The 14571-nt window shown below is 52.8% G+C and overlaps 1 protein-coding gene across 1 annotated transcript; it reads right to left on the bottom strand.

Annotated features, from left to right (window-relative positions):
* Positions 1 to 1024: 1024 nt before the first annotated feature.
* Positions 1025 to 12190, bottom strand: PGC (progastricsin). The gene is given in 13 exon segments (XM_077902614.1): positions 1025 to 1286; positions 1966 to 2013; positions 2015 to 2068; positions 2451 to 2504; positions 2506 to 2599; positions 3207 to 3262; positions 3264 to 3309; positions 4667 to 4884; positions 5298 to 5503; positions 6588 to 6705; positions 7008 to 7092; positions 7094 to 7156; positions 9926 to 12190. Coding segments are annotated over 13 exon segments (1254 nt in total). The 5' UTR covers positions 9985 to 12190; the 3' UTR covers positions 1025 to 1133.
* Between the last annotated feature and the right edge of the window lie 2381 nt (positions 12191 to 14571).

The raw sequence follows: 14571 nt of genomic DNA, 5'->3' as shown, positions 1-14571 counted from the left end.
TACCCCGCCTCAAGCCTCATCAGTCCTAACTTGCTGGCCACCAGCCCCCTCTCCACCCTATGATGATGCCCAGAAGAAATTTTCACATCCTTCTCCCTGTTGGAAGTTACAGGGCTGAGCACCTTTCTCTGCTTGCTCCCCTTCCTCCCATCCCCCATACGTGTTGCCCAAGGACTGTGGGTCTTTTACCCAGTGGCTCCTAAAAAGAATAGAATGAAGTCTAGAGGGCGAAAATATCTTATTTTGTTCACTTAGAGCAAGTGGGCTTGATCTCATGTGATTCAAGTAGTTTCCCTCTTATCCACAGGTGAGGGCCAGTCCTTCTTCAAATACAGACCTTGGGGCATAGGACTCTACGTGAAAATATGATCAGGTTCATTCAGCCCAGACCTCCTGGAGCCCTCCTGGAAATAGGTTTTGGTAGCATTATCCCCCTTCCAGAAGGACCCATGACTGTCACAAGTGCACATAGGCATCTAGCATTTCTCAGAAGCTCCTAGTGCAAATTCAATCACAGGTGACAAAATGAAGGCCTAGGTATGGGAGGCATGGAAGCCCTCATCACAGAGGTAGTAGACTTGCCTGGGGTGATTCTGCTGGTCATTCGGTCAATTAAGTGAGCAGAACATTTGGGGTTGTGGCGGTTGGGCCCCTTGGCCCCTCACAAAAGAATGTCCTGCCTCAGCGTCACTACCACTCTTTTCTCTCTCCAGAGAGAAGCTGTAGAGAGACTCCCAAGTCTGAAGGGTACAGGGCCCATCCCCAAGCCCTATGTTATGCCCCTTCTCTCTTAGAATCTCAATGATACCCTTCTCTGGCCCCCACAAGCCTCCCAGACTCTGAGGGAGAACAGGGTCCAGCAGAGGCACATCTGCCCCGACTCCCACTCTTCCCTCCCATTCCCTGTGACCAGGAGCTGCCTTACAGGCCACAACCACCTTCTAAAAACAACACGCTGGCCAACAAGGAGAATAACTATTTATTGTGACAGAAAGTCCAGAAGCCAGCAAAAGAAGATGGAATCCAGAGAAGCAGCACACAGGGAACCTCCTGCAGGGCGAGGGTAGGGTGGGGGTTGTGGGGAGGGATTGAGTCCAGAGGAAGAAGGAAGCCCAGGCGTCCAGGCGCTGAGTCTAGGCGGCAGTGGCGCAGCCCACCCTGCTGTTGCCAATGTCAAAGATGGAGTAGTAAGACCTGAGGAAGACAACCCCAAGAATCCACAGGGGCTGGCCACTGCTGGAGGGCAGGTAGGTGGCCTGGACCCCCAAGGCACAAATGCCATTTTCCTGCACAACACGGAAGGGCAGCGCTCATTCATTGGCTCCCACATGGACAGGGCACTGCTCAGCCCTGAGCACAAAGGCAGAAATGAGGGAGCCAGGTGTGCTCCCCTGGAGGCCCCCCAGGCTGACTGAGCCCCAGAGTAGGAGGGATTTCTGCAATGGGTAAATGCAGACCTCGGTGACCACCTGCAGCCTCCTCTCCCCGAGTTCCCACGCACTCCCTTTTGCTCCCGACGTGGAGCAGGTCAACCTGCTGGCAAAGCCTTGAAGCCACACCAACTTGGCTTCCAACCTTAGCTTCACCCCGACTAGCCGTGTAGCCCTGTGTCAGTTTCTCAACCTCTCCAGACCTCCAAGGTTTCACTTGTAAAATAGAAATTAGCATCTCCCTCCTGGAATGTCCTGAAACTTCAGTGGGACAGTGTGGGCACAATGCTTCCCCAAGTGCTGACATGTCAGCGCTCAACAAACCAACCCAGTGCCTTTCTGCACCAATTAAGAATAGTGATCGATAATAGATGACACTCTTCTGTTTAACAGCCTCTTGCCAGAGTAGGGGTTTGGAGCCAGCAAGTGGAAAAAATAAAGCAGCGCTTGCAAGGAGCTAGGAAATGGTACATGATAAGGAGACCCAGCGGCTCCCAGGCCCCCCTCACACCCAGTTGCGTCCCCACAGACTCACTGTGAAGAGGAAGGAGTGGTATGGCAGGGAGAAACGGACACGACTCCCTGATGAGGAAGGTCAAGGTGGGCAGGTTCTGGACGTTGTTACAGTCCACGATAAACTGCAGAGAGGAAGAGGGCCCAGGTGCCTCGAGGTCCACCCGAGCGGACCTACCAACCTCCTCACCTCAGCGCCCTGGGCCCTGCTGCCCTGCTTGGCCTCCCGTTCTGGTTAGTTTGCCTGGGAAGAGTTTAACCCGTTTCCTTGGAGGGGCCAAACCTCCAAGGAAATTCTGACCAGTCATGACCACCCCTTACCCCCTCAGCACAAGCCTCCACACCCCGGACTCAGTCTCCAGGCCTCCAGCCCAACACCCCCCCACCACCTCCAGGGCTTTGGGCAGCGGGAAGCACAGAGGCCAAGAGTGGGGCTACTCCCGGAAGAATCATAAATGCTTCCCAACAAACCTCTCCGAAAGAGGGGGATGCCTCCACCAGACACACCTGTCCATATTGGTCCGCCTGGGCCCCTATGGCCTGCAGAAGGGCACTCAGGTTACTGCTGGGGTACAGTGAGCAGAGATGTGCCTGTGTCCACAATGGCCTGGCAGCCCTGGGAGCACCAGCTGGTGGCACAGCCGCCAATGAGGAACCTGAATGGTGAGGAGAGGAGCGCCCTTAGCAACTCCAGCTCAGGGCATTTCGGAGGTGGGCTTTCCCGGCCTCTGAGGAATAAACAGCTTCAGCCACAGAATCAAGGTACACCTCAGGAAGGTCAGGACTCTGCAGAGGTCAATCCAGCCACCCCCCGGCTCAGTCTGTCCAAGGACACCTAAATGGCCATGGAATGTCTTTCTTAAAAGTTGCAAGGAAGGTTCTAGAAACACTGAAAGCCTGGGTCACTGAATGGTTGTAAGTACGTTGAGCACATTAATCCCCCCACATTCACCATAGTTTACAACCTGTAACACACAGTGTTGGACCACAGAGTCTATAATGTTTGAGATTCTAAGACCTGCCCCTATTATGTTGTCCCCACCTCACCCACTTCTTCAGGCTGAGGTGGGCCTTCAATCTCCAACAGAGGACATCTGTGGCTTTGTAAGGGCAGGCCTCAGGAGTCGCCTAGCCCGACCTCCTAGCGGTACCAACCTGTGTGTGTGTGTGTGTGTGTGTGTGTGCACGCGCGCGTGTGCATGCACGCACGCCATGAAAGGCCTCAAAGCCTGCCACTTCCTCACGTCCCCAGCACACACTCACTCCTCAATGCGAATCTGCCAGTAGTGCTCCTGGGTGACTGGGGCCCAGTAGACTGGTTCCCTTGTGCAGGCTGTGGTCCATCCCTCTGAATATGAGAACTGCTCTGTTCTGAGAGCTCCTATCTCTGCAGAAGGCAAAGGGAAGGGTGAGTCAGGGATGACTATAGAAAAGATTTCCGGTCCAGCAATCGCCTTCAGAGGGAAAGAGAGATCCTGCCCTGGCTGCAGGCTGAGGGTCCCTAGAGCATGAGTATGTCACCTACTCAGACTGGGGCTCCCTGGGGGCAGGTCTGTGTCTCCCTCCCCCACCCACTGCAGACTGGGGCTCTCTGGGGGCAGGGCTGTGTCTCCCCTCAGACTGGGGATCCCTGGGGGCAGGGCTGTGTCTCCCTTCAGACCTCCTCCCTGAGGGAAGGAGTTCTGTCCCCCTTTCTCACTGCGGCTCCAAGCAGAGCCCCTTAGAATTCCCAGTGCCTCTGGTCTAGGTAATGCTGCCCTCAAGGCCCTGCCTCTGGGGAGGCTGCTGGTTGTGTGGCCCACACCCTGTCTCACACCCCTTCCTCTCTCCCGTTCACTTCTTGCTGCTAGTGTTGTGTGTCACTGGGAGTTTGACCCTGCACCCCGGTTGACATTTTTCTGCTGGGACTGGAGGGAGGTGGGGCCTTGGCCCAAGGGAGGGAAGAATAGTCCACCTCCTTTCAGCCTCCCCTGGTAGCCAAATCTGAGTGTGGAATTGGGCGGAGCTCTAGGGGCTAAACTCAAAATGAATTGTAACTGGAGGTAGAGACCAAGTCAGCAACATTAGGAACAGGGAGATATTGTTGAAAGTCACTCTAGTGATTAAGGCCGGATAGCAGATGCTGACTATCTCCAGAAGGTGTTTGGCTCACTGTGGAGAGGAAAGAAGGAAAGCCCATCATCCCAGGCCACACACCCCGCCCCCACCACCTGGCTCCCACACTAAATGGCTGCATTGCTTGTGTTTGTGGTGAGGAAAACACCTTCCTGGGGACAAATGATGAACCTTGACCGGAAGACTCTGGCACCTGGCTGGAACAATACATCAAAGGAGATGAGGCAGTAGATTTTTATACAAAAGAAGTGTCCGGGTAGAAAACATTTGCTCAGGAGGCAATGAGTGAACTGTGGCTCTGGGCAGGAGGTAAATCCCAGTGGTATTGAGAATCAGCAGCCACACTAAAGCTAAGTTCACCCAGATGAGGGAAAGATTCTAAACTGACCACGAAATACAAAGAAAAATCTGAGTGGGCTGGGGACAGACACAGGGATGATGGAAAAGTGGGTGGACAGGGGGACGGTTTAGAAGCCCAGGAGGAAAGTTCTGGACACAAGTAGTAGCTGGAGCCAAATGCCTGCTGGGAGGCCGCCAAACCCCAAAGCATTAAGCCCACCCATCCAGGGTCTGGGGAGGATGGAGGGAGTTGCCTGGGAGCTAAGGACCCCCGTGCAGTTTCTTACCTGCCCAGGTAGAAGCTGAAGACTTAACTGGAGAGGAGGCCTGCCTGCAGCATGCCTTGCAGGGCTGTGATGCTCCTGCCCTCTGCCAGGGCCCGGTAAGCCAAGTCCATGATGCCATCAAACCTGACCTAGAGGAAGTAGGGACTTGGCTCATGCTCACTGAGGCCGAACTGCTAGTTGGAGACCTGGATGCTCTGGACCTGGAAGGGACACACCCAGGCGGTGGGAGGTGACAAGTGTAACTCCACTCACCTTCCCACAACCCTCTCCACAAAGACCCTCAAGGTTCCCTCGTTCGTCCCTCCCTGATCCCTGCCCCTTGCCTTCTTGACACATCTTACAAGAGCCATGTTTTCTCTCAAGTGGCCTTTCCTAACCGCTGTAGCACCCTCACCTCCATCTTCCCCCCCATCCTGGCTTTAAGCTCTTTAACGAAAGGACCAGGTCATCTCATTCATCAGGGTGTCCTGGGTGCCTGGCCCACGAAGCGCTCAGCGAGGGCTGGTTGACTACCTGAAGGAGCGCTTGGCATACTCATGTCCTGGCCTGAACTTGGTAGAGCACTAAATGTTTTTCTGTATTTTCAGGGTCTCCTTGGAAGCTCCCATCAGACTCTGAGGCCTCGGAGGTTCCAACCCAGGTCAGAGCCCTGGGGACAGTTCCCACACCCTGAGGCAGGGAGCAGCCTGCAGCATGGTTCACCCTCAGTGTCATAGCCGTAGACTCCACTGAGGCTGCCGCTGCCATGCTGCGCAGAGAAGATCTGCCCATTGCTGGAGTAAGTCGAGGACATGTTGGGGTTGAAGTGGGGGTGACTGGCTACAGTGGGAAGGAGGATTTGCCAAGGCAGGCTGCAGGTGGAGGGCTGCCCACCCGATTTTTGGCCTGTACTCACATCCTGGAGCCTCGGCACCCCTGGCCACGCAGTCAGGGGATGCCTGGCTGAGGGGATTCCCAAGATGTGAAAACCCATGTGAGGTGGCCAGCCTTGGCCTCGAAGCCCCGTCTTACAGACTCTTGGTGGTCCTTTGACTGTGACCCTTGGTAGGCAGGTTGCTTAGAATCCCTCTCTGTTTCCCTGGCCCCCTGCAGATCATCTGGCACAAGGCAAGTGCCTAAAAATTACCATCAGCTTTAGGAGCAAATGAACCTCCAAGGCATCCCTGCATTCTCCCCGCACTTGCCCCATCAAGAACCTGGCCATGCCAGGACCTGAGACATGGCCTATGAGGGACTCTTTGGACAAGAAGTGTCAGGACCCAAACCCCAAAGCTCCGGCAGGGACCAGAGCAGCCTAAAGGAGGGGAGCATGGCCTGTATCCAAACACAACTGTAAGACAGGGACCAGTGTCTAGGAGATACTCTGTGAGAACTTAGTGAAGTGGGATGGAATAGAAAAAATGTTATAGACCTTGGTGGGACGGAATGGCATTGTCGGCAGGGAACAGAATGAGCAGAATGGAGTGGGATGGATGGAGCAAAAGGGGTGGGCTGGAGCGGGTGGAGGAACACGTGATGGTGAGGGGGAAGACAAAGAGACCACCCAGGTCCAGGGCCAGTCTCTTCCCTCTGTCTTTTTTTTTTTTTTAATTTTTATTTATTTATGATAGTCACACAGAGAGAGAGAGGCAGAGACACAGGCAGAGGGAGAAGCAGGCTCCATGCACCTGGAGCCCAATGTGGGATTCGATCCCGGGTCTCCAGGATCGCGCCCCGGGCCAAAGGCAGGCACTAAACCGCTGCGCCACCCAGGGATCCCTCTTCCCTCTGTCTTGCACATGCCCCTGACTCTCAGGATTGAAGCACCCAGGCCCCACAATCCCTGCCTCATTGGTTCCTTCCCCCCGAGGCTATCAATGCCCTCCCCTTGCCAACCACTCTCCCTGGCAAGCCTTGCACTTACCACAGGCCCGGCTCTGGCACTGGACGGAGGGCACCCACAGGATGGAGGAGCCAGTATCAAAAAGGACCAGGAAGTTCTGCGATGGGGTCCCAATGCTGATTTCCCCAAGGTACATACTCTGGGGGGCCATGGGGCAGGCTATTACCTCTGGAGGGATACAGAGACCCTCAGGCCCAGAGCCTCCTCCATGGACAGAGCCCTTGCCCTACAATGCGATCCAGAGGCAGAGGCCCAAGCCTATCTTCCATCCTTGCCGAGAACACACAGACCTTCAGTCTGGGCTGGCAGGTAGAGAGAAGGGAGCAGGTCCCAGGGGCCAGGTGGGAGGGTACGGAGAGGATCGTGCGGCACCCCCAGGGACCAGCCTCATCAGCCTTTGGCACCGAGGAGAAAGAACCCCCACAGAGGGTCAGGACTCACATCCAGGTAGGCCAGGGGCTTGAAGACCACACTGAGGTTGCCAGAGTGGTACTTGTGGGCAGGGTCATTCTTGGGGTCCTCAAGAACTCCCCAGTAAGCCCTTCTCCTTCATGGGCTCACAGATGGACTCTAATTTCCTCAGGGGAACTCTGCAGACGGGCTGGTGTCAGGGCAGGGACTTCCCTCTTCCCACCAGCATTGCTGATCGTCTGTCCCTCCTTCCCTCCCCACCGCTCCACCTCCAGCCTCGGGCCTCGGGCCCCCAGCCCTGGTGTCCCCTGTGCCTACCACCCTGTGTCTGTGCCTAGCTCCCTCTCACTCCTGCTCTGGCTCTGGCTCCATCCCTTTCTCTCTGTCTCCATGTCTCTTTCCCTGGCTCTGCCCTTCTGTCTCTTTCTCCCTCTGCCTCTCTCTTTCCCTCTCCTTCTCTTTCCTTCAAAGCTCTTCTCAAAACTTGTTCCAAGACTCAGAAAACAAATACGGTTTTCACCATGCATGCCCACGCCCCGTCTCCAGGATGGGTCCCATCCTGCCCTGGCCCTCTGCTCTCAGACATCCCATAAATTCCTTCCCTGGAAGGGGAGGGGGGCTTCAGCCATCACCCATGGCAGGATATATGCATTGTCCTTATGTAAGCTCTACGTCCAATGGAGGGCTTGAACTCAGGACCCTGGGATCAAGGGTCATGTGCTCTACTGCGTCATCCAGCCAGGCAGCCCAGGATATATGCATTTTTTAAAAGATTTTATTTATTTGAGAGAGCGAGCACAGCAGGGGGAGGGGCAGAGGGAGAGGGAGAAGCAGGCTCCCCACTGAGCAGGGAGCCCGATGTGGGGCTCAACCTCAGGACTCTGGGATCATCACCTGAGCCAAAAGCAGACATTTAACCGACTGAGGCACCCAGGCACCCTGGATTTTTTTTTTTTTTTTTTTTTTTACTTATTTAAGATAGTCACAGAGAGAGAGAGAGAGAGGCAGAGACACAGGCAGAGGGAGAAGCAGGCTCCATGCACCGGGAGCCCGACGTGGGACTCGATCCCGGGTCTCCAGGATGGCGCCCTGGGCCAAAGACAGGCGCCAAACCGCTGCGCCACCCAGGGATCCCGCACCCTGGATTTTTAAGTAAGATTTTGGAGATGCAGAGTTCACCCCAATCCTCTCTTATGGTGGCCCTCAGGCACCTGGCCCTGGCTGAATGTGACACTGCATGGGTACAGGGGACAATGCTAGACCGGAACTCAGAAGACAGGGTCCTAGGTCTGCCCCTACTTCTCATGGTCTGGCCTGGGGCCAATCACTGCTCTTCTCTAGACACCAGGTGGTGTGGGGGTTGGCCTGGGTGGTCTGGAGCCCAGATCAGCTCTGGAACTGGAACTGAGGGGCTCTGGGTTTCTGCCTCTGTCACCCTTGTCTCCTCTTCCAAGACATGCTTGCTGCCATGGCCTAGGGGGTCCCTATGGCTCCACCAGGCTCATTCCAGACTCCAGAAGTCCTGCCTCTTTTCTTTTCCCATGTGATTCCCCATTCTCTCAGGGCCCCAAATTCTCCACTAAACCCGTTCACACTGAGCTGTGAAGACTGATGGCCGCTCGGGCTTGCCACCTCTACAGAATGTGCCTGTTACAAGCAGGTTTCTGAGAGGAGCCATGTCTTCAACTGGGGCATCAGTGTTTACGGGTGAGGCAGCAGGCAGGGTGCAGGCCAGGTGCCCTCCGGACATCCTGGGAGCTGTGCCTCCTCGCTTCCTTTCTCCGGACACCCTAGCATGTAGACACTACGTTCCTGGTGTTTCTCCTTAGATCGCTGTGCCATGTGCTAAATAGATTGCGGCCTTAAGGGAATTTTTAGTGAATGCCTGCCCATCCAGAAATAATCGTTCCTTTCTGCGGGAGGAATGCACACTGGCTGTTGAGGGTCTGTTGGGACCAGTCACCCTGGCTCTGTCCCAGGTCCACCTTTTCTCCTCAGATGGGGAAGGAAGCGGCTGTGCTTTTCCTTTGCCTGGAAGTGCAACTGCCAGCGGAGTAAGTCTGCAGAAAGGCCTGTAGCCCATAGTTAACGATTATTGGGAACATACCAGGACACTTTGCTTAAGATAATGAAAATGAGGCTCAAGAGAGAAAGAAATGAATCAGCTTGCACAATCACAAGGTGTGATTTTATTTTTGCTAACAAAGATAGCATCACTGACACACATTGCTGAGATGTTTTGGAGAGCCAGAGTAGGAGAGGGAAGGACCACCCAGTCACAGGTGATGAAACAAACCAGATAGACCAGTGCCAGAAAGACAGGTCATTTGATCTTGAGGTTGACCCAGTCCCTGATCCTTCAGAAGAACCCACCACCTCGAGCCCCTCATCTCTGATTATCTCCCTTAAAAACCCTCCCTTAGGGGATCCCTGGGTGGCTCAGCAGTTTAGCACCTGCCTTTGGCCCAGGGCACGATCCTGGAGTCCCGGGATCAAGTCCCACGTCAGGCTCCCAGCATGGAGCCTGCTTCTCCCTCCTCCTGTGTCTCTGCCTCTCTCTCTCTCTCTCTCTCTCTCTCTCTCTCTCTGTCTATCATAAATAAATAAATAAATCTTAAAAAAACAAAACAAAAAACCTCCCTTACAAGCATCAGGGAGTCTGGGACTTCTGAGCATTAGCTCCCCGTTCACCTGGGTAGTGCCACACCAATGAATGAGCCTGTCTTTCTGCACTGCAAGGCTCAGTGTCAGTATTTTTAACTGACTTGCAGGGCATCTGGTGGACAAACTCTCCTTTGGTTCAGTTAGACACTTTCTGAGGGCAAAGGCTGTAGCTCCTCCTACCTCTGAGTCCCCACCTTACACCTGCTCGGGGAGCCTTCCTCGCCCCAGCAGAAACTCCAGAGCAGAGACAGGTGGAGTGGCCCCTAGCCAGGCCCCAGACTCACTTGACCACTGCTGCCTCCAAGAGCTGGAGGCTGATCAAGGCCATCGCCATCCACTTCATGATGCTGGTTCCCAACTGGCCACAGAGGAAGAGCCCCTCCAAGTGGGGCTGTTGTGGAGTGAAGGCCGGAGCACTCCTGCCTTTATACCTCCAGGTTCTAGCCCAGTCCCTGCCTCCCTGTCCCAGGCAAAATCCTGACCTCAATCCCAGACGCACCTTGTGCTGCACAATCTCTTGTTTCCGTACGTTTTCCTTCTTGACAGTGGCCACAGAGGACCTTAGATCTTCTGCACTTCTTCATACATGCTGGGGGGCCAAGAAGTGTGAATAATAGGAGTTGCCATAAGATGCACCAATGAGGATTTCTCCTTGTCCAGGAACAGAGGCATGATGTGACATTTTGGGGTGAAGGCCAGAGTCAGGTCAACTGAGGGCATAGGACCTCCATATGCAGGTTTCTGATCCTTAGTACTATTGACATTTTGGAACATATGATTCCTTGCTGGGGGGCTGTTCTGTTCTATTTAGATGTTTAGCAGCATCCCTGGCCTCTACCCAGGGGATGCCACCAGCAGTCCGAATGTTGTGAACCAAAATATCTCAGGTTATTGCCACATGTCCCTTTAAGGGTTAAAGTTGTTGAGAATCATTGGTCTGTAGGTGACACTTTCAGAGGTCTGACTCAAGTCCTGGATCCCAGCACCCCCCAGGACCCCATGGGATGCAGTTTGGGTGGCTGGGGATGATGGGGCCGGTACAGCAGATGATGGTAATACCATGTGGTAGTGAGAGGCTGCCAATGGTGGTAATGAAGGCTGTATCCTTAGCACTGAAGCCAGTGGTGGGGCTGGCGTGCCAATGGCTGAAGTCAGAGCTATATGCAGGAGCTTTGGAGGCTTCCACAGTCAAATGGGGTTCAAATTGGACAGATTGTCATCATAGTTCAGCAGGTGCTCGGGACACACCCATGATGTAAATCACACTGGCCTCTGGCTGTTCCACTTGTACAGGTCAGCAACTACAGGAGGCCTGGGGCAGGGGCAGGGGAGGAGGGGACATGCCAGACCTAGCCTCTCTTCCTTGTTGTCTCTCTTCTCCCAACCCATTGAGGCTCTGCCCCCATCTTTAATGTTCCTCAAATACCTTCCTCAAATAATGTTTCCCCCATTACTGTCTTCCAAACTCTCATGTGCCCCTGTCTCACCCCTAAGTCTGGTCAAACCCATGCCTCTCTCTCTTTTATCTCCCAGCCCTCCTTGCTTCCCAGCTATAAGTTTCTCTTGCCTGAGATGACCTGGAGCTGGCCAAATGCCCACAAGCCTGGCACAGGAGAGCTCCCAAGTTTGGGGTGAGTGGAAAAAGCCCCCAAGCTAAACCCATCTCTGCCACCTTGTACCGTACACTCAGCACCAAACACATTTATCATGCAGAAGGGGCTTGAGGGCCTGCAAACACCGATATAATCCAGCCACTGGGGGAGTTTCTCCTCTGGCCACCACCACCCACTATCCACCCAGAGTCCCAGAACCTCCCTTAGCCCTGGATGGGGGAGGAGACAGAGGGCACTAGAGGTCTTCCTAGGATTGGCACAGAATGGGATATACCCACTTGATTGTGTCTCAAAGCCAAAGCAGCCCCCATTCTTCCCTGCAGTCCCCAGGGACACATTTGACTCTGGGATGGTAGACAAGGGAGTGAGGGACTACATTCCCTGGAGCAAGGGCTCTGCAGATTTGGAAGGGCAGGCCAAAGAGAGGCATAGGGTCCTTGCAAGCTTAGCAAATCTTATGAATAGAGCAGAATCCATGGGATCCCCCAAATCTTGTGAGGCCTGCCAGACTCCCAGACAGGGCCTCCAGGGACCATTTCTTTATCTGGTAGGACCCTAGGAGTCTGACAGCTGCAAGGCTAGCCTACCTCAAACCCCAATGGCCCCACGTCTCTTCAGATCATCCCTGGCCCACTGCTTCAAGCCAGGGCTCCCTTCTTGGCTGCCAGGCCCAGGGGGTCTGCAACCCCACCTCCCCAACTTGAACTTCTGATAGCAACCAGTCTCCCCAGTGTCCTCAGACATTCTAAGTCTTCACCTGTCTCTGGCCTGACCCCCAAGACCCAGCCACTAATCGGTGGAAAGCCCACTTCTCTCGCATCTACCTATCCAAATTCTGTCCATCCTCAGTGCCTCTCCCAAATGTGGGGATGTGCAGTCTGAGGACACCTGAGATGTCATCTACAACCATCTCCTACAAAGGACACCCAGGGAGCCTGACCCACTGACTCTGCCCACATTCTCTTCTGCCCCTAAATGCTGCACCCCCTGCTGACCCTCTCCCTTTGGTGCTGGATCTCACACACTCTCAGATGGGTCTCCAGTTGTTTCCTGGGGTATGTTTGCCTCCCCCAAAGACTAGAAGCTCCCAGAGGACAGAGGCTGTAGCCTGGTCCAGAGCTCAGGAAATCCTGAACAGTAACGAAAGCCCATGGAATTGTTCTTAATCAGGGTGGCTTACCTCCCCCGCCTCATTATCCCAACACTATGATGTCCCCCTACATTCCAAAGGGATCTTCTCAAATCCAGCCTGAGATCACCTTATGCCAGTGGTCTCCCAGGAAAGAGGCATTTGCTCAACACCCTCTGGTCTCATTTCCTTCTGAGCACCACCTGCCTCCAAACTCATCATCAATGGCCACTTGTGCCTAAGTAAATAAAATTCCAGCGCATCACCCTTGTCTTGAGAACATGTTGAGTCTGGCCCCATCCTGTTTCCATGCTCAGCTTCCATCACTAACCTACACATGCTTTATCCTGTAACCATAGTGACCCCCTTGCTTTCATCCCTCCCAAGATGGCCTGGTATTTGCCACCCTCCACACCTTCATCCATGCTGTGCCCTCTATCTGGGACACCTTCTCAAGCATCTGCACCTGCAAAACCCCCGCCTCCTTCAAGACCCAGTCCAAATGCCACAAACCTTCCCTGCTGTGCCCACCTACACTCAGACTGACCCCGATTTTGGAGGACTTTGCCTTTTCTTCCCTTGCGGTATTTGTTTTATACAATCTTCTATCCCAGTGACTTGCCCCAATCTTACCACATATAACTAAAAGATGAGGTATCTTCCTGCACGTGGCTCTTTCAACAGCTCATTCATTTGTCAGAGTGTCTACAAAAGTCATGGCTGCTGGGAATATCTTAGGAATAAGGCAAGGACCTAGGTTGCCCACTGCCACTGCTAATCCTTCCCCTGGAAGACATCACTAATCAGATGCATCACTCTTACCCATAGTGCTGAGCCAAGGCCTTAGGATCCTGCCCAATCTAGCTCTCCATGCAGCCATTCTTAATCATTCTTGAAATGAGAATCCCCAGGCCCTTTAATGGAGGGATTTATTGGGGTTTTCCTTTCAATCTGGATACTAAATTTCATTTAGCATCCCATACAATACTGCTTTTTAAAAATCAAAATATCTTGAAACCACAACTATTTTCACTGTTGTAAATTATCTTCATACTCTTACTGTACACACTTGGGTTTTAACATAGCTGTAATCAGTCCGTAAACACTGCTTCTGCTCTGCTCTTGTCACTAAGATTACTACAAACACATTTCCATGCATTAAGAAAAGCCACAATGGGGGCGCCTGAGTGGCTCAGTCAGTTAAGCATCTGCCTTGGGCTCAGATCATGACCCCAGAATCCTGGAATCGGCCCCCGCCACCCCCCCCCACCCCTCAATGGGCTCCCTGGCTCTTTGGGGAGCCTGCTTCTCCCTCTCCCTCTACCTGCCGCTCCCCCTGCCTGTTCTGTCTCTGTCAAATAAATAAGATCTTTAAAAAAAGAAGAAAGAGAAGAAAAAGAAAAAGGAAGAAAGAAAGAAAAAGAAAGAAAGAAAGAAAGAAAGAAAGAAAGAAAGAAAGAAAGAAAGAAAGAAAGAAAAAGAGCAAGCCACACTCAGCATTTTTCAGAGTTGGAACAAAGAATCCTAAAATCTGTTATGGAATTAGAAAAGATCCTGGATAGCTGAAATAATATTGACAGAAAAAAAAAACCAAATTTGGAGGCATCACAATTCCAGACTTCAAGCTATATTACAAAGCTGTAATCATCACGACAGTAAGGTACCGGCACAAAAACAGATACATAGATCAATGGAACAGAACAGAGCTCCCCAGAATGGACCCTCAAATCTATGGTCAACTAACCTTTGACAAAGCAGGAAAGAATAGCTAATGGAGAAAAGATAGTCTCTTCAACAAGTGGTATTGGGAAAATTAGACAGCCATATGCAGAAGAATGAAACTGGACCACTTTCTTACACCACACACAAAAAATAAATTCAAAATGGATGAAAGCCCTACATGTGAGACATGAATCCATCAAAATCCTAGAGGAGAACACAGGCAGCAACCTCCTTGACCTTGGCCACAGCAACTTCTTGCAAGACATGTCTCCAAGGGCAAAGGAGACAAAAGCAAAAATGAACTATTGGGACTTCATCAGGATAAAAAGCTTTTGCACAGCAAAGGAAACAATCAACAAAACTAAAAGGCAACCTGTGGAATGGGAGAAGATACTTGCAAATGTCTTATCAGATAAAGAGCTAGTAACCAAAATCTATAAAGAACTTATCAAATTCAAAACCCAAA

This window comes from Canis aureus, chromosome 7 (assembly GCF_053574225.1).
Source record: "Canis aureus isolate CA01 chromosome 7, VMU_Caureus_v.1.0, whole genome shotgun sequence".
In the NCBI taxonomy this organism is placed as follows: Eukaryota; Metazoa; Chordata; class Mammalia; order Carnivora; family Canidae; genus Canis; species Canis aureus.
The sequence above is the reverse complement of the archived record's forward strand: the minus strand, read 5'-3'. Positions and strand labels throughout refer to the sequence as shown.